Genomic DNA, 24626 nt, shown 5'->3' on the forward strand with positions numbered 1-24626 from the left:
TTCCTCCTCTGGCCCCTTCTCTCTTCTTCCTCTTTCTTTCCCTTTCACTCTCTCCCTTTCTTTCTTCCTTTCTCTTTGCCCCCACCCCCCACTCCTTTCTCCTCCCATCCTCCTCTCCCTCTTTCTTTCCTTCCTTGAAGAAGACTCATCCATTCCAGGGCACTGGGTTCCAGCACTCTGAGGCAGAGAGGGGCTGGGGGGCGGGTGCAGGGGGAGACTCTGCAGGCTCTTCCCCAGAGCCTCCTCCCTACCTTCTTCAGGGGAAGCCTCCTGGAAACCAGTGCCCTGGCCCGCCTCCGTCCCCTCCCCTATCAGCAGCCCCATTTCCTGTGCACAGGAGGCCTCTGCTGGAAGCAGCAGAATTTTGCACAATCATGCAACAGCTGGTATGCCTCTTGCTACTCAACTTTTTTTACTTCGACAAATTTGGAAAACGGCTTACAAGAAAAGGGAATTAGAAACTTCTTGGGCTTTCTGCCTCAGTGTTTTTCCTTCAGTTCAGGTCACAGAAGCCTGATGATTATTTTCCCTTAGCAGAGAAGACTTAAATTGTTTTTTCTTTTGGCAAGAAAAATGTAAACTCTCCTAGGCCTGATCCTTCCAGCCAGGGCAACCTTACTGAGAGGAATAAGCCTTGTAAGCCGGCATTTACTACTTGCTCATCCTAGGCATTTTGCGTTCTGCATCTTATTTAATCTTCACAATCCTATGAGATCCTAATTACTATTAATCCCATCTTAAAGATAAGGAAACAGAGGTGTGGAGCTTAAGTGATCTGCTCAAGTTCAGTACGATTTGGAACCAAATTTGTACATCGGAGGTTCCATATCTGAGCATGAACTCATAGGCACTGTACTACATGGGGCCTTTATGTGTGTACACATACTCACATTCACACACACACACACACACACACACACACACGATTTGGATCTTTAACAAGACAAAATCTAGTTATTTTTGTTCAAGTACCAAAAATAGGGATAGGGAAGCATGCCAATCACCCAACTTAGGCTGGCTTCCGGTGATGAAAAAGCAGGGCTCTTCACTCACCTGGGCAAGTTGGGCCTCCATAGCCTTCCTTACTAGAGACATGCAAGTGCAGAGAAGTGATGACTAGGAGGCCCTGGGCTGAGAGAAAACCCAGGCGCCCACACCACTCTTTCCAAGGCCCAGCTGTGTCTAACCTCCCAGCGCATGCCTGCATCTGTTTGAATGCTTCTGATTACAAGTAAGAACACTTGACTATGATTAGATTAAACCAATAGTGGTTTTCTTTTATCATTACAAGGTCAGAGATAGATAGATCTAGATTTCACATTTTTAAAAATGTTAGCAAGTAATTTAACTCTTCAAATCCTTATTAGCACCAACAAAATGATCTGCTGGCCAAATATGACCTGTGTGACCTGACAAGCTTCCTACAATTATACATTCAGGATGACCAGGTAGGGTGATGAGCTTAAGGCTTTGGGAAGGAATCAAGGTCTTTACCTCTCCCCTTCCGGGAGCCACTGCTGGCCCCTTACTCCCAGCAGCGACCCTGACTGATACTGTTCCCAGCCATCACCCAGTGCCTGAGTAAGTTCCTGTTTTGCCCACTTGCCTAGGCTTTCTTTGATGACTTAACACAGAGGAAATGATCATTATAATAGCTAACATTTTGTTGAATAGTTACTGTGCGCTATCAATTTCTATGCATCATCTAATTTAGTCTTCATTAGCATTATTTTATTATTTATTTATTTATTTATTTATTTATTTATTTATTTATTTAATTTATTTATTTATTATACAAGCGGGGATGGGGGTAGAGGGAGAAGAGAAAGAGTCCCAAGCAGACTCCATGCTGAGTGGCGAGCCAGATGCCAGGCTTGGTCCCACAACCTGGAGATCGCTACCAGAGCTGAAATGAAGAGTTGGACACTTAACTGACTGAGCCACAGAGGCTCCCCATATTACTCCCCCAGCCTTTTTTTAAAGGATTTTATTTATTTATTTGAGAGAGAGAAGGTCGGGGAGGGAAAGGGAGAAGCACACTCCTCACTGAGCAGTGAGCCTGATGTGGAGCCCCATCTCAGGATCCTGGGATCATGACCTGAACTGAAGGCAAACGCTTAACTGACTGAGCCCACCCATGAGCCCCTCTCACTTTTAAAGATAAGCTAAGGCACAGAAAGACTCAGTAACTTATTTGCAATGTCAAACAGCCTACTAGTTTGCATCTGGAACTCAAACATAAAAGTAAGTCTGATTTCAAACCCACACCCTTAGCCGCTATAATCAATTAGGATGTTTTGGGCTATAAAATCCGAATACCTGACTACAACTGGATTAAACAAATAGGGTCTTATTTTTCATAAGCAGACCAGTGTTAGAAGACTGCAGGGTTAGCTCAGCAGTTTAACATCTCTGACATCCCCTGGTATTAACAATGTGTCCTTCAAGCTCACAAAAAGGCTGTAACAGCTCCAAGCATCGAGTCCTCACACAGCAACTTCTCAACTGCACCCAACAGCAGAGTTCTTCCTCAGATCTCTTTCTTGTCAGGCAGGAAAACCTTCCCACCCCAAACTCCACATCAAGGGTCAACTTGTGTTTCATTCACCAGAATTGAGTCACATGCTTCACCCTAGACCAATCATTGGCAGAGAATAAAATTAGTATAACCAACTACAATTCAGTCCCTGGGGCTGGACACAAAGTTGCCTTTATTAGCAGAGAAGAAGGGGATATGGCTGTAAGATGGCCTGGCCCATTACGTCGGCCTCAACCATTGGGTATATGTGAACTGACTCTCAGGATCAGGTAAATTTTACAAAAGCCCTAATGAGTAATAATAACAGAGTAAGAACAAGAGGATTGTTCTCACGTGGATGATAAGCCAGGAAATGATTACTAGTACTCAACCAGAAATTTCCATGAACCTAACATCCCATTTCCCAGGATTTCTGGGTCACTTAATGTTGCTGATATCATTTGTACAGCACTGTACTTTGTACTATGTGCATAACGTGCCACAAGTTGTTGCTCAATAAAACCTTTGTGAAGGCTGAGACCCGAGCTAAGGGATTAAGCTGCATTATTGTTGCCAATATTTTTTTCATGGCAGGATTCAGTAACCTGTGTCTAAGATATAAGGAGAGATAGTGATAAAGCCTGACACAGTGATGCAGTCCCTTTATTTTTGCAGAGCCCATTCCAGATTTGGCCCCTACTCAAGGGCTCAAAGACAAATCTTGGCAGGTTGCCCAGCCTCAGCTTAACAATCACAAGTTCAGAGTCCAGCCTCACTAACTACCTGGTCTTGTGCTTTTTGTTTCTTCTGCATTAACTACAGCAAGGATCTTTTAAGACTCTTTTCTCAATTGAAAAACATTTTTTTTTCATTTGTTTTTTATCATGTTATTTTTTTTTTAAGATTTTATTTATTTATTCATGAGAGACACAAGAGAGGCAGAGGGAGAAGCAGGCTCCCCGTGGGGAGCTCCATGTGGAACTCAATCCCAGAACCCCGGGATCACAACCTGAGCCAAAGGCAGATGCTCAACCACTGAGCCACCCAGGTGCCCCGGGCATCCAACTCCTGATTTTGACTTGGGTCATGATCTCGGTGTGGTGGTATCACACTACTCCTCCCTCAGACTCTATGTCAGCATGGGGTCAGCTTGAGATTCTCTCTCTCTCTCTCATCCTCTGCCCCTCCCTCTTGCTCGCTTGCTATAAATAATTAACTAATTAATAAAATCTTTAAATAAAGTAACCTGTGTCCTTTCTTCCACAAACCTCCCCTTTTCCCTTCTTAGCCTTTTATTTCTGGAACCCAGGACCACCCTGAAAAGGACTAACAGGATGAAGGAAGCTGGCAGCCTATTCAGTTCCTGTTGAAACCAGCCAGATCCTGTACTTCCCTATAAACTCCCCAGGCCCTACCTGGGGGTGGCAGTGGTGGTGGGAGGGCTTACAGTTTTTGAAGGCCATAGCCTGCTGCAGCCTCTTGAGCCCCACAAAGCAGTAAAGCTATTGTTCCTCTTTATCCCAAACTCTGTCTTTGAGTTATAGTTTGGCCCTGAAGTACAGAGGTTGGTTTTTGACAACACCCCCACAATGGACAGTAGTGAGAACACTTGTCTGCCTTTTATCATCGCGATACCCCCAGTGACAAGGACAGTGCCCGCTGCTCAGGGTGCCCTCAATAAATCCTTAGTAAATTAACAAGTAAATTCTCAAGTTAAACAGTCTAGAGTCAGAACATAGACGTGTCTTAATACTGGTTTTTCTCTGTGCTTTTAGGGTCTTATACACTATCACTGTGGTTGATGCTTTCTGTTAAGTCTCTTAGAAAACAAGAATCTCTCCATTCACTTCAGGCTATTACTAAATACCCCCCTGCATGCCCCTTCTGATTCTATGTGCTTAATGAATTGATAAGATTGCATTCGCAGGGCTTATTTTGAAATGCTTTGAATTTCATGCACAAGAAATGTCTACTTGTTTTCTCCCTAAATCTTACCAAGTTGGGGAATAAATTTCATGTGTGAGAGCCCAAGAAACTCTTCCTTCTGTCTCAGGTCCCTGTCACTTTGGGAATGCATGGGAAAGTCAGCTTTATTTCTACTGTGTTCCAGTTCACTTTCATTCCAACAGAGAAAACAATCTTCCTTTTTATTTTCTAAGTGACTTCCCATGGTTTGAAAACCTCTCACAATGAAAAGTCAAGTAAGAAAAAAAAAATAAGAAGAGTTACAGTGAATGTGAATGAGAAAATTACCATTTTTATTGTCCTCTTGGTTCTCAAATGAGAAGATGGAATCCTGTGAACTGACCTCTCTTCATCTCACACTCTCTGGAATGTGCTTTGCATCCAGCATGGCAGAAGGACCCCATCCTTCTCTTTCCATTCTCTCTGTTAATGTTTGCATAACTACTAGCAGAAAAGTCTTCTCGGAAGTCCAAAGCCAAGAGTAAATACATCAGACTCTAACCCAGTATGTATGGCAAAATAAAATCTATTTAAATGGTAGTGATGACTAAACAGTGCCACTCATGAGCTGTGGAAGACAATGCTACCATTGTCTTATGGAAATAATGTGTATACAGCACATTGTTCTCCTTGAATCAGTTATTGTCAGCACATATTTATGTCTGTTCATTAATTTATTCTTCCTTTACAAATTTTCTGATATCTTTCTCGCCTCTTAAAAATATATCTGGAGGGGCACGTGGGTGGCTTAGTTGGTTAAGTGACTGACTCTTGATATCAGCTCAGGTCTTGATCTTAGGGTGGTAAGTTCAAGTACTGCACTGGGATCCACTGGGCATGGAGCCTACTTTAAAAAAAAAAAAAAAAAGTCCAGAAGACATTTGCCTTTAAATTTCCTTTATTTTTACTCCTGCCTCATGTATTAATTGGGAAATAATGATTATGATGTTAAACAAATTACAACCACCAATTAAATAGCACTTATTTTGTTCCAGTTGTTTAGTCCTCACAACTACTTTGAAGGTTAGAATTATCTCCATTTTACAGATGAGAAAAACTCCAGTTTAAGCAGTCACCCAAGCTCACAATAACCAATCAGCCTCACAACCTGGATTCCAATCCATGTCAGTGTGGCTAGAAGCCCAGCCCTTCCTAGGACAAGAGGGTCACCCCCCAGGATGATGCATGCATTCACAGAGTCCTTACTATGTGCCAGCTCTGGGCCTAGCCCCCTAGCTCAATTTCAAATTTATTCTTCAAAACAAACTTACAAGGGGAGTGTACTTAATCCCGTTTCACCATAAGAAAACCGAACACAGAAGCTAAGTAACTTAAGAGCTAGAAAGGGCAGAATTGTGATATAAATTTTGGTCCATCAATTTCAAAGCCCACCTCACAGGGTGCCTGGCCTAGAAAATTCTCTAGTTTAATGGAGACAGGATTTCAACATTGACAAGAAAATTGTGTATTTATCAACTAAGAATCTTCTGAGTTGTATCCCCAAGTCCTAGGTTTTCAAAAGACTGTTTTTTATATATTGAAATAACTGAGGAAACTCATATATTGAAGGAGAGGCCTGGATTGCATGCATTTATTTTCTTTTTAGTCACTGAACTGTGGCCTAAACCTTCTCAGGTTTAAAACCAAATCTATATCTAATTAGTCTTGATTTTAAAGCCAAACTCTCATTGCCATTCCATTCCATAACCAATTCCATGATTCTTCCCAGAGAAAACCCATCAAATACCTTAATCCAGATTCTTCAAATTCTCCCAGTTTATCAAATAGAATAAAAAGTTGGCCAGAGCTAAAGGGAAGTTAATGCCCAGCACAGTATTGGACACAGTTGAATGTTTATGGAGTGATTAAATAAGCCACAGATGAAATACCATGTTGTCAATGCAATTTATATAACTTTTAAATTTTGATACAGTTTCAAATTTATGGGAAGGTTGCAAGAGCAGTACAAAAGAATTTTTACATATCCTCCATTAACATTTTGCTCCATTTGCTTCATTATGAAAGCAATTTATAAACGATCATGCTCAATAAAACAATTTTATAGCAATTTATAATCAATATTAGTAAAAATGATTTAAACCCAAGCTAAAAAAAGTACAACTTTGCTGCCAGGGTTAACAAATATAAATCTAATCAAATATAAATCACAGCCTTTGAATTGGAAAGTTCATTGGATTTTGCCCCATCTATAACCCACACATAATTATGGGTGACAATGTTAGGACACCCAAGGGTGACCACAGTGATGTCCATTTCAATGTGAGCTTATTTTTCAAAGGAGAATCACTCTAAATGGCCTTTGAAAAAAGAAGCTGTTAATGCCAAAACAGTATTTGTTTTTGAGAGAGAGAGAAGTGTGGGGAGGGGCAGAGGGTGAGAATCCTAGGCAGGGTCCATACCCAGTGCAGAACCTGACTCAGGGCTCAATCTCATGACCCTGAGATCATGACCTGAGCTGAAACCAACAGTGGGATGCTTAACTGACTGGGCCACCCAGGCATCCCAGTCAAAACAATATTTTATAACAAAACCCACAAATGAAAAAGAATCCTACCCAAGAGAGTAATCAAATGGCAGCAATCAATGCCTCAAACTTTCCAAGAACAACCAATACAACTACTACCCAGAAATCCCTATCTATTGTGACAGTTGAATCTCCATTTCCTCGGAGAATAACAACAAAGCAGCCTCATTTTGATAATTCACTATTTTTCAAAGCTAACTGTAAGAAACCTACATGACCTCACAACCTTCCAAATTTGGCTCCACAGACACTGCAACTGTCATGTTCCTATGATTTCCTGACAAGACAACGTGTGGACTTCCTTTTCTGGGTAGGAAGAGGTGTTTGGGTTATAACTGGGTCATGTGGCACTGGAGGTGTAGGGGGAGGGCTAAAATCGCAGTCCTGGCACAGACTGAAGAACAACCTTCACTGACAGAACACGCCGTACAAACTCTTCACAGAGAGATGAATCCGGCATGTGGTAGCAGGCAGACACATCTCCTAGCTGCTTCATCTTCTCTCTGGTTGTCTTCAGCTCCAGCCAGTGCCTTAGAAATGCTTTATTCCAGTGTCCGCTGAAAATACAACCTGTAATCCCTCAGTAAATATCCATCAGGGAAGTCACACGAAAAGATTGCTCTAATTCACTCTTGCTGGTGGGCTGCCAAGGGTAAAATAATACAGTCCGCGTCCTTTCAGTCATGAGGAAACCATTGTCACTGAATCTCCCAGGGATGCTTCCTACATCTAACCAAACAAAGGGAGCGACAGCAGAGGTTTCCAGATCAAAAGCAAATGTGTTACCTTGCTGAGAGATGACAGCCTGAAAGAAAAAGATAAATTAAGTGGACGATGAGACAAGACCTATCTATTCTGTGCACAGTGCCGATCAGGACATTTATGTGAGCCAACAAGGAGCGCATCTCCAAGAGCTTTGGCTCTGCAGCTGCCAAAGTCCTATATTCCATGCACTGTGTCAGATACTAAAGAATACGTGGAAATTTATTTAAGGCTGTGGGAAATTACCAAATTGTAATCTCCAACCACGTGTAGAAATATGTAGCCTCCAGTTATTAAGGAGAATATTTCACAAGACACTCAAAGCTTTATATCTGTTAGAGTTTTTCTCAGGGGATCAAGACAGGAACATTTTGGCCTAAGCGCTGGGAAGTTTCAATGACTTTCTCAGGGTATAATGTGGAGCTAGCTGTGGAGCACAACCATGGAGCTTATCCTCTGGAAAGATCCAGCAATCTAGACAGCCACCTGCCAGGCATTTACAAAAGCTCTACTGTTAGAGCTTTTTCTCTTTGATTGCATAGCACCATAAAATCACATTGTTAGCACTTCTAACGCGTGTGAATCCCATACCATATCAGCAAAGGAAAGTGCAATTTAAACCCTGTCATTAGCTAGCCAATTAGCACATGCTAAAGGCTGGGCTGTGCCCCAGAGGGTAGGGGTTGTCAGGTTCTCTCAGTGTGAGCATGCAGCTGAGAGTGATCTGGTATTTAAAGCTGTGCCTTTGACATGAAACGTGAACCCTCAAACGTGCAGGCATGCCACACCATAGGTCTGATGTTGGACGTGATGTGTGGCATAACAAATTTCAAGGCGCAACTTCTACTCTATGTAATTCTGGCCTTACACCTCATGCAAGATTCTGAGTCATACACAAGAAACTGTACATTGGAGGAGACAGAAAAAGAATTTAACAAAATGTATTATTAGGTATCTCTCGGAGTTTCAGAGATTCGGGTCTGAAGCTAGATGTTAAACTCCCAAATCATGCTGCCCAGCTGTTCGGTGAAGACCCTAAAGCAGTCACAGGCGTGCAATTCACATCCAGCCTGCCAGGCTGCCAGGGAGACCTCAGCTACTGTTGCTCAAGGTCAAAGCCAGAAGGGACACTGGTGCCTGGTTCCTCTTACTGCCTTCTTCGGACCTGAAGTCTCCTATCTATATATGACTGCAGAGCCTGGGCTCAAGCTTGTACCCTGGCTTCAGGGAGATATGGTAAACAACTTCCTGGCATCCTACAGGGGATAGCACACCTAAGTGCCTGGCCTATGTTAAGCCTGCAATAAAGGTGAACTATTATCACTATTATTATATCACTTTAGGAAGGGCAAGTCTCATTGAAATCCAAATGAGGTAGGAGGAAGGAACAAGTCCCACTTCTCTCCCACACCTATTTGCCCCAAGGTAATGAAGGTCTGGTTTAGGAAACAGAAAAAGATTTTAAAATCCTAAATCCACCTAAATTTATCTGCTGCTATATACACTTTTTTGGTTTTGTTGTTCTTGTTTTTCTGGAAAGAAGCTGTGTAAATGTATGACATTCCCTTCATAGCTGTTACCCATCAGTTGTTACAGATGACTTACATCTCAGTCTGTGAATACTTTACTATAAATTAGAGAGAGATGTTTTCATTTCAAGAACTGAGTTTTAATATGATTATTTCGAAGTCAATGCCAAAAAAACCTCTCTCACTTAAGCATTCTCAGTGAAGTTCAGGTATAAAACAAATTTAACCTTCCCTAAAAATAGAGAATAAAACTTTCTAGAGAATACATTCAATCACCATGTATACGGAAAAGGCTAGGAAAGGTTTTCAATCAACTAGACAGATTGCAAATTCTCCAGCCGCACTATGTTTGTAACAACACACCCTGGTCATCCCAGTTTTTTTCTTGGCAATTATAGGTTTGGTGATTAAGCTACTTTGAAGCGATAAGTCCGAGAGAGTAGAGGGAAATTTTTAAAAATTCATAGACTATACTTAAAAACTCAGAGTGCTTCTGCTGGGGTTTCCTGGCCGCAGCACGCAGCACGCTGCTCCACTCTCTACACAGATTTGGTCACTTGTCAATGCAGCACATGATACTTCAGGGATGAAGCAGTAAAGCCCAAGGGTGGGGCGGGGGGCAGGGAGAGCAAAGCCTGGAATGCGGTGCAGGAGCAATCCAGGATGATGACTCCTGCTGCCTCTTCCTGCTCTCCTCCAGCCCACTGTGCAGGGGTCAAGGGACAGCAAGAGGGGCAGGAACCCTAAACTTTGACAAACACTGAATTAGAAAAAAAGTCATTTGGGCTTTGCTTCTAGAGGGAAGAGACTAATATTCCCCAGATCCTAGGTAAACTCGGCACCAAGGAAAAATCCTGCAAAATGCAGGATGTCATGTACCTGCCCCAGGAGCAGGACAGCTTGGCAGGGGCCACTGTGACCCCAAGCCCACCAGTACTTACAGTGATTTAATCACTTACAGTGATGTGCGCCTTGTGGAGCCCCACGGTCTCACTCAGTGAGGACAGGAAGTGATAGTTGGTTGGGCTCGAAAGTTGGCTGTCAGTTGAAAGGTAAAAGGAAACCACACAGCTCCGGCGTGTACAATTCCCACAATTCTCCAACAATATAGGCACAAACTCCTCATAGAGGAGAACAGCTTTCCCTGCTTTCATGACAAAATACTCCGTCTCAGAGGAGCACAAGGGCTCCAGGGAACTCCACGTGTGGATTCTCACCTGGGAGAAACAAGACAGAGCAAAAGCAAACATTCTTGGTTACTATTTTTTTAAAAGAGAATAACAGGTGAAAGAAGAGCAGAACTAGTTAAGAGACTGAACCGTGGGTTTAACCCCAGCCCCACTTAGTACTAGTTTTGTAATGGACCAAGTTACTCAACTTCTCAAAGGCTCCCTTCTTCCATGTAAAATGAGAATAATAACAGCACTAACTTCACAGGCTGTTTTGAGAACAAAATAAAGTAATCCATGGAAGACGCAGGACCTGGTGCACTGTCCTTATTCCATAACCGTGACCTATTTGCAGTGTCCCCCGAACTGTAGCCTGAGACTCTCTGAGTTTCAACCCTCTTTTCTTGCCTTGCATTATTTTAAATACAGGTGTATTTTTTCCATAGACATTCTGAATGCTTTTACAGATTTTCACTTTAACAAACCATTTTTTAAGGATTTCTTTCTGTCAAGTTTAGGGCATTTCTAGCTTCTTGTGATTATGTAACCTTATATCTTAGTGGCACTTTACAGTTTATCATCATTTGCTTTCCTCTCATTATTTTATTCACTACCCATTGAAACCCTTTAAGTTAGGATGATGAACGAAGATATGATATTCACAGATGAGGAAAACAAGTCACCAGGCATTACACCTTAAGGTCAGAGGATAAATGGCAGAGTTTTCTTTATTTTTAATTTTTTTTAATAGTAGAGTTTTACCCTGAATATACAAGTATTCTGAGTCCAAGGACAGCCTGTTTTCTGCCACAGGCACTAGAAATACTTCAATAAAATTAATTTATCTTTTCTTTTTCCCAAAAGAAACACAACCAAATAACTACAGAATAAAAACAAAACAAAACAAAACAAAACAAAAAAAAACAAAAAAAAACCAAAAACACCTCTCCCTCTGCCTTAGAGAGAAAAATCCTCCAAGCAACTTACAGTGAGCTTCGCCTTACAGTCAGAGCTCAGGTCTGACAAACCATAGATGAAAAACAGGTCTTGATCCTCAAAACCCACTGGCAGCAGTGGGGCGAAGAAATGCCGAGCAAAGTAATGAAGCATCTTCCACTTTCCTCCGTACTCTAAAAATAGGCAAGTTAAGAGATGGGTAGGGTCAAGTCATCAGGGGCATCTTGCCCATGGGCCAGCTATGTCTGACTTGTCATGATTCTAGGGACTGAGCAAGCAGAGAGAGTCAACAGGAGCAGGAACCCATGTTCACTGAGGCTTCGGGGGCATTTGGGACATTACCTCATGGCACGCTCACATCTGGGTGAGGTCAGCATTAACACCCATTTCGCAAAGAGGAAGGAGAGGCTCAAGCAGTTAAATCAAACGTGCCACAGGCCGTACTCTGAGCCCAAACTTGACTCCTAGGCAGCACTTTCTCATGCATAATTCGGCTTCCAAGAGCTAATATACCAATACACTTGCATCTACTACATGCAGATGAAGAGGGAAATCAGTTGCAGGGCAGTAAAAGTATTACATATATTTGTAACTGTAAGAAAATATCACAATTGTATAAATAATATTATAAGTATTCATTTATAAGAGTTACAGGGAGGGGGTGCCCAGGGGGCTTAGTCGGTTAAACATCTGTCTCTACTTCAGCCCAGGTCATGATCTCAGGGTTGTGAGATCAAGCCCCATGTCTCAGCTCAGTGCAGAGACTGCTGGAGATTCTCCCCTTTCTCTCTCTGTCTCACTGTCCCCCCCCCCCCCTCGTTCACACACACTCCCTCTCTTCCTCAGATAAATAAAGTCTTTTAGGGATGCCTGGGTGGCTCAGTGGCTGAGTGTCTGCCTTTGGCTCAGGGCATAATCCTGACATCCTGGGATCGAGTCCTGGATTGGTCTCCCCACAGGGAGCCTACTTCTCCCTCTGCCTAGGTCTCTGCCGCTCTCTCTCTGTCTCATGAATAAACAAAAATCTTTTTAAAAATGAAATAATAAATAAATCTTTTAAAAATACAAAAAATAAGTTGAAAAGAACATAGTAATATTATAATAACTTTGTATGGTGATAGATGGTAACTACACTTATGGTGAGCATCTTGTATAGAAATGTCTAATTACTGTATGGTACATCTGAAAAAAACAAACAACACACTTGGAAAAATAAAACAATTAAAAAAGTAACAGAAAGCATTAATTAGCACTCAAACTTTCCTTCCTTTTTCATGAGCACAAAAGCCTCTGAGTGAAATAAAACAACTATTGTCACAAATACTATTGGCAAGTCAGCCTGGAGGAGCACATCCAAAGAGATGACAATTAATGACAGTTGCTCAGATACAATTAGAAGCTTTGAAGAACCTCTGAATTCTGTGCCCTGTTGGCATGTCTAGTATGCTAAACACACAAACCAAAAAATATGTTAACATGCCTCTATTTCAAAAAGATCTTTCCCACAAAGTACTGCATCACGGAACAACTTCCAGAGAGATGGTAGGGAGGAGGAGGAGGGTGAGGAGGTGTGGTGTGGAGGGAGTATCATGTCCAGAATTCACAGTGCAAGCTGTCGAGATGGACAAATGTGGTTTGAAGTTCAGATAGAACCAATTTCTTCAGGCTTTCCAAAATTTCAACTGCAACCCTTACTATTGGAGAGGCCTTTCATATTAGATCTATAAAATGAACTAGAACTTATAAAACTGACCTTGAAAATGGGATTGGGGTACCAACCTCCGTGCAGTCAAAAACCCACAAGAAACTTTTGACTCCCCCAAAACTTAACTACTAATATCTTACTGTTGATCAAGCCTTACAGATAACAGAAATAGTCAATTAACACATATTTTGTCTATGTATTCTATATTGTATTCTTACAACAAAGCTAAAGAAAATATTATGAAAGTCAGAAGGAAGACAAAATGCATTTGCAGTACTGTACTATATTTACCCTAAAAATCTGCATATTAGTGGACCTGCACAGTTCAATCTCATGTTGTTCAAGCATCAACTGTATTTGGAAAGTTTTCCCATAAATGGAAGATGGCTCAGACCTGAGGTAACTTATATACACTATATACACTCACGTGTGATACCCATTACAGGAGAAGAGATTTCACATGCACGGCTCCAGCTTCACGGCCACACATAGAATATAGGAGAACAGCAATTGAAGCACAAGGTCTCACTGATACACATACTAGTTACTAATCAGTGACAAAGTATAGATGTCAATATAATACCCTGCATAACTGGGGGTTATTCTGTATATGTTGGTAAATTGAACACCAATAAAAAAAAAAAATACCCTGCATAATCAGCTCTAAAAATGCTATCTGATTTCTGGCTTTTCCACTAGCTCTGTAACTGTCCGAGTTTATGAGCCAAGCAAAATAAATGTCCAGGTGGATTTCTGTATTTGTAAAATTCTAACTAAAAATGAGACTAATTTTTTAAAAAGAAATATATAAGAATCTATAGATTCCAAGCAGCACCATTTTAGAGGAGAAGAGGTGACACATACCTTCCCCACCCCACCTGCATACACTATAAGCACCAGATTCATTGAACCAACGAAGTAGAATCAAACAGAGGCTATGCGGCCGCCCAGAGCAGGAGCAGACATAACATACCTTGTCACACCTTCTCCCTGGCACCTGTTTCTTGTAACAGCTACAAGAAGATGGTGACCCTCTCCACAGAGACACTGTCCTGCGAGACTTTAGACAATGAATGCTTGCTCTGCCATCATACTCCTATACTTGGGTTTACTCACCCTTTCTAAAGGATTCATTAAAATCATCTCAGTACAGTCAATTAAGGAAAGATTTACAAAGACTGGGCTCTCCCAGTTGTCAAACCAAACTCTGCTTCCACGACCTCATCCACATACAAGATGGCAGGGTTAGGGTCCAATGTTTCTGAATGATACCTCTTTGTCCAGTTTTAAGCATCCCAGAAAGCCTACTCCCCCCAGTCTACCCCCGATTCTCATTCAATATTCTTTCATCTGGTTGCTGTCAATAAAGAGTTTGGTCAGAGAAACTTGATCAAAACTCCAATTTACTGCAAGAGGTGATTCGGCACACTGACCCAAGCACACGGGTAACAGACTCCTTTGGATTTGTGTCCACAGCTAGTTTGAGAGCCTCACTCAGCAAAGGGGCTTTTTCACTTTATGGCTTTGCCTCACTTTTGAGTCAAAATTCTTGTTAACATTAACTGACCTTTGCTTCAAATCACCGCTAGTGAATGTCAAAGACTATTACTCCTTAATTAAAAAAAATATTAAAATAGAATAATTCGCACTGCAGGCACCATGCCAGTCATCTTCCTACTGCCAATTGAACTGCTGCAACTGATAACCCTTCCTACGTAGATTTCTGACTCCACTACCTTTCCCCCCCAAGAGATAAACAGGGCAAAAATAAAGATGACCTTCTGGACCTAAAGGGAAAGGACATATTTATTAACAGTCAGCGGGGCCAGCCTTCCACTTGGTTGAATTCTTCTAAATAGAGGAAGAGAGGCTTAAATGAATGCTTCTTTTGCCTGGAAAGTCTTCCTAATTAAATTAGAAATGTTCAGCAATAATTATAAGACACATGGCTGAGATCTACATGCATGAATCAACCCTCTTCATTAGCCTGCTTTTATGACTTTGCACAGCCCAGAACTCAAACTAAGCTGCCTCTAAGGCTCCTGGGGAAACCAGGCAGGTGGGCGGGGTGGCCGGGCCCCAGTTCACAGGCTGCAGGAGGACCCCTGTGAACCCCGCTCGGATTAATCTGACCCCTCAGGCTCCCAGCATTCTCAGTGCCTCTCTGCAGGGGAATTGCTTTCTCTCACACATGCGCACAAAGAATGCTGCAACACTTACCTAGAGAAGCCCAGGAAGGAGCCTGCCAGATGTCATTCAGCTGCCAATAAAGGGCGCCCATGGTGTATCCTTGCCCACGCACTATCTCACTGCGGCTGCGCCGATAGAATTCAGTCTCTACTTTGACACACTGGGCCTGCATCACCTGATTCAGGGGAAAACATTGAAGCACAGGTGTTACGGTTTGACCTTAGTGTCTGGATCTGAGAAAACTCAGGCTTTTGGTGTTTCTTAAAGCAGGTTGGATAAATTAGGGAACCTGATTAGCGTTACAGCTACCATTATTATACTAGAACTGGAACTAGACCCTCAGCATGACAAGAGTGTTGTCTACAACGGCTGATTTGTTTGGGAGTCTTAGTGTTTCGTTTATCGTAACACTGGGTGATGGAGGAAACAGGACGGTATAAAAGGTACCTTGCTAATGATAGTGTAGGCAATGATGGAAAACACTTTTATTCCAGAGTAAATGACACATATAGTCTAACACTAATTTTTTTTTCATAGTGATGGGTTTTAAAAATGTATTCATAGCTACTAAGGAAAAAAGTTTTATTAGAAAAAATTCTACAGGGAAAGTAACATTATGCGTGTGATACTGTCCAATCCCTAACCCCTTTTTTTTTATTCAAGCAATTGTTCTTATGACTTTAGATAACGTGAAAATTCTTATGAATGTAATTCCTCCATTATAGCAGAACAGATGTTAAATTGGAGCAATGAGACAAGTGAATTTAGTTCCTATTGAGAGGCAGTAAAGAAGTTCATGCAGGACTTTTTTTTTTTTTTTTTTGAAGGACTCTTAATTATTGGCAACATCATTGAAAACTCATTCTTTCATTGCTGCTGTTATCATACACTTTTTTGTGTGTGTGAAGATTTTATTTATTTTATTTTAGAGAGTGTGAGCCAGGGGGAGAGGCAGAGGGACAGATTCTCAAGCAGACTCCACACTGAGCACAAAGCCCAACGCAGGGCTCAAGCTCACCACCAAGACCTTCCCAGGTCTGACCCCTGCATCTCACTGGCCTCCAGTCCATTGCTTCTGGCTCTCCATGCTCAGGCCACCTTGGCCTTTCAGCTCTTCTGCATTCTCTGCTCACCACATGGGTCCCCTCTGGCTGCCAGCTTCTGCCCTCTTTTTCTCTTTCCTCTTTTTTGAGGCCAGTCATCACTCCTCAGCTAGGCCTCTTTCCCCTGCTATCCATACTCCTAACATTGCTCACCTCTCCTTCTTAGCACTTATTACTGTTTAAAGTTTACATTTACTTACATGACTCTTTACCTGTCTTCTACATAAGTCAACAAGCTCTTCCAGTGTATATCAGACTAGGAAATTAAGTTATCTATTTCAGGCAAAAATGAAAAACTTCTAAGACAAACCCATAATCTATTAAACAGTCATGGTTGCACTTAGTTAGATCTAATCCAGAGGACAACTACATGTTTTATGGATAGAGGTAGAGGTGACCTGTGTTTTTCTTTTTCTTCACTGAAGCTTTTTTTCAGAAAAAAAAAAATCTCTGCAGCATCAAATTATTTACATTGCTCCAAATTCTTTCCAACCTTTGTGAACACATATTTGCAGCATATACATTTAGTATTTTATTCTCATTTAGTTTTCACATGTGTACATTTCCATGCCCTGGCACTAGTTAGCATCTCTGTGCTTTAAATGGTTATACAGTTATACCACAGTGTGATTCATCATTCTCTAATTATTGGGCTTTTGAATGGTTTCCAGTTTTTTCTTTCAGTGTAAGAGCTAAGAACATTTTATGTTCTTGTGTTGTTTCTTTTGGTAAGAACATATGACAAATGTTAAACTCCTTGCTGCATATTGCTCTACTAGGTTCCAGTCATGAGGCTGCTATTAAACTAAACTGGTGGTCTCTAAGCTGACCTTTGCCTCACACAGATTTTAATTGGTCCACAAAGGTGGGTGGTTTTTGGTTTTTGGTTTTTTGGAGGTGGGTGTTTTTTTGTTTCTTGTTTGGATGTTGTTTAATGTCTTAAGCCAGGGCCTACATATTCCATTTTGTCACAGTTCCCAATAATCATACTCCTATCCATTTAAATTACCTTCCTAGACCCCACAAACATTTGATTTTTAAGTCTCTATTTCAATTTTCAGAATTATTTGCAAGACATATTTATTTTTGTATACCTAACAACCTCCTCACTGTAATTTATCTTTTCTGCCTTAATAGGTAAATATTAATAATCTTTTAGGATTTTTAAACTTAATTTTTTTTTACATGCATGCAGGATTCCTACCCCTTGCTAGCAATGAAAGAACAGGGCACTAGGCAAGCCCTAACTAGTGGCCTATCATATCTGAACTTGGTGGGAAAGAGAATAATCAAGACTCTTGAGCACTCTGGGCTCTAGCACAGTGCAGTACACTCTACAGACAGTTGGTGCCATGCCAATATCATGGATCTGGGTTTACCCAAACCAGTAGGTGCCAGTTGAGGGTAATGAATGACACTTTTGTTCATAAAAATACAGAAGGCCATTGCCCACTATCCTTCTTAAAGGGATGTTGTACAATCCCACTTCCCTGGAAAATTTCTGGTACTGCCTCTTTCCCTTTAAAAATTTACCTGTATTTATACACCATGCAACCTTCCCTAAAGAGGACAATCTTTACATATAAGAAGAATAAATGCTTAGTCATTTCCTAGGCTACTCAGTCCCACTCTTAGCAGACAAATCTTATTTTAGTTTCAAAAAAGTCTATTTTCAGCAGCTTGCTTGATTACACTTATGAAATCAGTCTCCTTGGAGAAACAGATGGTAGGGTAAAAAGAAATTGGACCAGGACACCAAGACCTAGGTTCCAATTCCAGCTTTGCCACTGGGATGGAGATTGCTAGCTGTTTACAAAAACCCATTATCCCTGTCCTCCAGAATGACAGAGCTGTAGGTGGGCTACACTCCCTAGAATCACACCCTTTACCCTTGGAAGCCCTCCTGACAGAATGTAATTTATATTCTTTATTTACTTAAAATTATCCTGACAATAAGAATCTTCCAACGAAGCCATGTTTCAAATTGATACAGTTCATAATATACAGTTCACCCTTGTAGCTTCCAATTCATTGGTTTTTAGTAAAATCACAGATTGTGCATTTTCATCACTACCTAATTCCAGAATGTTATCACCCCATAAGGAAACACCGTACTATACTGGTTAATAGCAACTTCTCATTCTCCCCTCTCCTCTGCATCTGGAAACCACTCATTTACACTTTCTTCTGACTCTATGGATTTGCCTATTCTGGACATTTTATGACTTTGCACTTACATTTAGGTCTTTGATCCATTTTAAGTGGAGGATCCATATATCGAGTGAGGTAGAGGTCCAAATTAATTTTTACATGTGGATATCCATTTGTTCTGGCATCATTTGTCCAAAACACTATTTTTCTTATCCTTTCATTGTTTTGGAACCCTTGTAGAAAATTTGTTGACCATAGACTTAGGTGTTTATTTCTGGACTCTCAATTCTATTCAATCAATCTAATGTCTGGCCTTAGGTCAATACCACACTATCTTAATTGCTGTAGCTTTGTAGTTAAGTTTTGAAAGTAGGATGTCTGGCTCTTCCAAATTTGTTTTTTCCAGATATTTTAACTATTCTGGAATATTTTAACTATTCTTGCATTTCCATATGAATTTTAGGATCATTTTCCCATTTCTCTGAAAATGGTAGTAGGAATTTTGATAGGGATTATGTTGAATCTGTGGATCAACTTGGGGAGCCTTGCCATCTTAATAATCTTAAGTCTTCCAATCCATGTCTTTCCATTTCTTTAATTTCTCTCAATAATGTTTTGTAATTTTCACAGTGCAAGTCCTGCATCTCTTTGGTTAAAAACATTAAAAAATATTTTACTCTTTTTGATACTATTGTATATGTAATTAATTAATTTCATTTTCAAATTGTTCATGCTTAGATGCTTAGAATACAGCTGATATTTGTAAATTGATCTTATATCGTGCAAAGTTGCTGAATTAACTTATTAGTTCTCATAGGTATTTTAGGTGGATTTTTAAAGCTTTTCTATATAAAATTATGTCATCTGCAGACAGAGATAGTGTTACTTCTTCCTTTCCAATTTGGATGACTTTTATTTGATTTCCTTGCCTGTTTTGACTAGAATCTCCAGTACACTCTTGAATAGAAGTGGCAAGAGCAGGCATCCTTGTCTTGTTCCTGATCTTAGGGAGAAATTTTTCACTATAATATATTAGCTGTAGGTTCTTCATAGGTGCTCTTCTCAGGTTGAGGAAATCCCTTCTTGTCCTAACTTGTTAAAAAGTTGTGTGTGTGTGTGTGTTTTTTTTTTTTGTCACAAAATGGGTGTTTTGTCTAATGATTTTTCTTCATCTATTGAAATAATCATGTAGCTCTTTTCCTTTATTAATATGGCATATTACATTGATTTACTTTCATATGTTGAACCAATCTTACATTCTGGGATAAATCCCACTTGATTATAGTTTATAAACCTTTTTATATGCTGCTGGATTTAGATTGTTAGTATTTTGTTGAAGATTTCTTTCTGTCTATATTCATAAAAGATATTAGTCTCTTGTTTGCTTTTCTTATATGTCTTTGGTTTTAGCAACAGAATAAAAATGGTTTCACAGAATGAGTTATGAAACGTTTTCCCTTCTGTTTTTTGGGAAGAATTTGTGAAAGATGGTGTTAATTCTTCTTTAAACATTTTTTTAAGAACTCGTTAGTGAAGTCATCTTTGTAGAGGACAATTTTTTATTACTAATCAGTCTGTTTAGTGGTCATAGACCTACTTAGATTTTCTATTTCTTCTTGAGTCAGTTTTCATTGTGTCTTTCTATGAATTTGCCATCTCATCCAGATTAAATGACTTCAGTTATACAATTATTTACAGTATTCTCTAATCACCTTTTTTTTTCTTTAAGGTCAACAGTAGTGTTCCCTTTTTCATTCCTCATTTCATAATTGGAATCTTCTCTCTTTTTTTCTTGGCCAGTCAAGCTACAGTTTTTTCAATTTTTCTGATCATTTCAAGGAACTAACTTTTTGGTTTTGTTGATTTCTCTATTGTTCCCATAAGGCCTTTTTTAATGTGCCAAATTTCTGATGTCAGCTTTACTGAAGTACTGAAAATTGATGTTATAGTCCAACCAATCACCTCAGTAGTTATAGAACTTCCCTTATCTCAACTGTGAAAGGATATAATATTGTAGTTTAAAAGGCAGAAACTTGCTCCGTTCATTGCCTGAGAACTTGGGCAAAATACTTAACCTTTCTGATCTTGTTTAAATATAAAATTAAAACAAAAATATAGATGTTTGGAGATATTGTTAGAATTATGTGAGAAGATATGCAATGCATCTCATGGCCCAGGGCCAGGCATTTACTACACCCAAAGAATATTGATTGTTTGACTGCTAAATTACATGTTGCATATAAATATGTTAGTATATAATGTACTCTATTAATCATTCCCCTCCTTTACTCACTCCATCCATCTTAAAAGCTCAGCATAGCTTGGATCTTCTATCAAATCTCAGTGCTGCTTATCAAAGAAATAACTGTCCCAAGGTAGCAAGTATCATCGATATACAGCCTATAACACAGTATAACTTTTTTTGTTGTTCTTATGATCAAGTTACACGCAACACAGGAAGACAAAATGGATCCCTAAAGAATATGAATCTCTTAAAGACATTCCCAAGCATCTAGCCCTCATTATATGCTTAACAAATATGTGAAGAATAAATGAAGGCACTAGAGGGAGCTATAAGCTAAGTGGTTAGTAAGAACTGTCAATAACCCAGCTTCCTCTCTCAGTGGCTGGTAAGACACCATACTGACAGACTGAAGGTGACTAACAGTTTAGATGTGTTAGTATAGACAGTCTTCAAACTAAGCAGTGAGGCCTGTGCAACATAGCTTAAGAGAGTGGGCCTAGGTAAGTAGGCTATTTGGAATATAATATAACAGGATAAGGTAGGAGAATGAAAGGTGAAGCAAGATTATTTTGGAATATTAGAAGAATTAAAGAAGTACAAACTGAGTATGCTTTTGCTATTACAAGATAAGGAAAAGATAGGAAAAGATCTAAATGTGAAGAAACTTACTACAAAGCTTTCTCAGCTAAGATTTTTCTGAAAGGTGAAAAAAATTACTTTATAGAACATCTTAAAATGTGGTATACAAGCAGTTACTCTGTTCTTTAGAATAATAGTATGACAGACAATGAGAAAAAGAAGAGAAGGTAGAAGCAGGAACAGAAAAAATGGACCAAAGAAAGGTTTTTCTTTCTAATGCACATGTCAAAGATGATTGTTCTAAAATCACAGTAGTATGGGGGAAAAGAATGTTTTATTCTAACATATCCTGTCTATATTTCAGTCAAGAAAATTCAATACTAAAAACAAAACAAAAAAATCATAATTCTGATTTTTTTTTTCCACCTCAGATCCCATCTGGTAAGTATATCAGAAAGTTCTAAGGTAGAACTAACACAAATCCAATTCCAAGCCAATGCCTATAAGACACCAGTGCTAAATTATCAGATGAAAGCCTTCCCTAACAAAAACCAGCAACAAATAATTCCACTTGTACACCCAGCTCCTGTGTACCACTAATGCTAATGAGTTCAGAAAGAACAATTATTTTTGTCAGTTCTCTGAATGTGTTTTTGAGGAAACAGAATAAAGTAACAGTAATAAAATGAACAGCTGGGAGAAGGACAGCCAGCAGGAAAAACAACTGAAAGGTTCCTGTGTGTGCACACACGAATAAGGATCAGCCTATTTCATGTATCAAAACTGAGACACTTTTACAGAATATTGGTTATGAAAAGCTAATAATAATGAACTCAACACTTTAAAAGGGACAGATATCAACTTTATCTTTTAGCTTGTGTTCTCTGAGGTAAGTTCATAAATTACACCACACTGGCAAAACTTCCCTAACTGATAAGCTTATGGTTAAAACATTAAAATTTTTTAAATCAGTTTATCACCTTCTAAAAAAGAGTATTCTTTGGCTTACAGTTTTCTGCTTCAGCTTCCATCCAGAATTTTAATGTTTTTATATAGGAGAAAACTGATGAGAGTAGGCATGAGTTTAGATAAAAATTGGCATATTTTTAGGTGCTAAGATGCAAAAATTAAAATGTGATCATGTTTAACAAAAACTTCTAATCTACTTCAGATCAACTCATATGATTGGGATTAGGCTCCTGCCTTCTCTCTCCGAACTTGAAATAAGTATGGAAAAAAACATCAGATAAATAAGAAGTGCCTATAATATACTCTTTTTTTTTTTTAAGATTTTATCTATTTATTCATGAGAGGCACATAGAGAGAGAGGCCGAGACACAGGCAGAAGGAGAAGCAGGCTCCCTGTGGGGAGCTCAATGCGGGACTTGATCCCAGGATTCCAGGATCATGCCCTAAGCCTAAGGAAGACACTCAACCACTGAGAGCCACCCAGGTGCCCCAACTTTAATATAGTCTCAGGTATGTATGTAGTTCACAGGTTCATAAAATAAAATAGGCAAATAAAAAGAGTAAATGGAAACATTAAGAAGAAAAGATTACCTAAAATTCAGTTTGATGGTTTCTTACGAAGTTAAACATAAATTTATCATATAACTCAACAATTTCAGTAATGTATAATGTCAACTCAAAGGAAATCAAAATATGTGCACAAAGATTTGTATGCTTATATTCATAGCAGTATTATTCATAATAGTCAAAAATCGGTAATAATCCAAATGTCTACCAACAGATGAATGGATATATAAAATATTGTATATCCATTACAACAGAGTACTATTTAGCAAGAAGGACGAATGAAGTACTGGTACATGCTATAACATGGAAGAACTTCAAAAACGTTATGCTAGGTGAAAGAAGCCAGATGCAAAATATCACACATTGTATAAGTCTAGTTATATAAAATGTTGAGAAAAGTAAAATCTACACAGACAAAAAAGCAGATTAACGTTTGCCTGGGGCTGAAGGTGAGAAAGGGGAGTAACTGCAAATAGGAGCAAGGGATCTTTTGGGAATATAAGAAATGTTCTAAAATTGGGTTATGGTCATGGTTGCATGACTCCATAAATATACTGAGTCACTTATTCGTACATTTAAAATGAGTGACTTTTATGGTATGTCAATTATATCTCAATAGAGCTGTTTTAAAAATAATCCAAGAAGGTGCATAAGGTAACATATAGAGATCTTAAGTGTATGCCTCAATGAATTTTATCATATGTATACACCCATGTAACCAGCACCCAGATCAAGGTATAAAGCTTTCTTTTAGCACTCCAGAGAGTTTCCTTATGCACTTTTCTAGCCATAATTCAGTATCCTCTCCACAAGAATGGTTGCCACTAATTTGCTCTCCATCATTTTGATTCATTTTGTCTATACTAAAACTTCAATGTTTCTTTTGCTCAACATGTTTGTGAGGTTCATCCAAGTGATGCTGATATCAGCAGTTCATTCTTTTGTATTGCTATGGAATATTCTATCACATAAATACACCATAGTTTAAAAATCTTTCTGTTAAAGAACATCTAGGCTCTTTCCAATTCGGAGCTATTATGAATAAAGCTGTTGTGAACATTATTTTAGATGTTTGTTGGCAGACATATGTACTCATTTTTCTTGGGTACATAGCTAGGAGTAGAAATGCTGATTCAAAGAGGAAGCGAATGTTTAGCTTGGATAGAAACTGTCATAAAATTTTCCAAAGTGGTTAAATAAATTCCTATTCCTACTAACAATGTCTAAAAGTTCCAGCTGTCGCACATCCTCACCAACAGTTGGCATTGTCAATCTATTTAATTTTAGCCATTGTGCTAAAATGACACTGTGTACCTTGTGTGTGGGAGTATCCTATCCTGATTTTCATTTGCATTCCCTTCATGGAGAATGAAATTGAACACATTTTCACATATTTACTGACCTCTGGATATCTTCTCTGGTCAAGTGACTGTTCAAGGGGTTTGTCCATTTTTTAGTAGGTTATATCCTTTTATTACTTTACAGAAATTATTTATTCTGAATACAAATCTTTTATCAGATATATATGTTACAGATACCATTGCCCAACCTGTGGCTTGTCTTTTCTCTCTCTTAATGGTATCTTAGTTTATAAAAGTCCATAATCTTAATGAAGTCCAATTTATCTTTTTTTTTCATAGTTAGTTTTTTTATGTCCTGTTTAAGATATCTT

At 39.3% G+C, this 24626-nt stretch overlaps 1 protein-coding gene across 1 annotated transcript in view; it reads right to left on the reverse strand.

The window, feature by feature from the left end:
* Window positions 1-5363: 5363 nt before the first annotated feature.
* The window catches only part of MANBA (mannosidase beta), a 115435-nt gene continuing 96172 nt past the window's right edge, over window positions 5364-24626 (reverse strand). Inside the window, exons 14-17 of the mRNA XM_025423089.3 lie at window positions 15371-15515; window positions 11476-11618; window positions 10279-10536; window positions 5364-7833 (exon numbers count right to left, since the gene is read on the reverse strand). Coding sequence (XP_025278874.3) covers window positions 7609-7833; window positions 10279-10536; window positions 11476-11618; window positions 15371-15515 — 771 coding nt within the window. The 3' untranslated portion in view covers window positions 5364-7608. The remainder of the gene's footprint in view (window positions 7834-10278; window positions 10537-11475; window positions 11619-15370; window positions 15516-24626) is intronic.

This window comes from Canis lupus, chromosome 32 (assembly GCF_003254725.2).
Source record: "Canis lupus dingo isolate Sandy chromosome 32, ASM325472v2, whole genome shotgun sequence".
Lineage (NCBI taxonomy): Eukaryota > Metazoa > Chordata > Mammalia > Carnivora > Canidae > Canis > Canis lupus.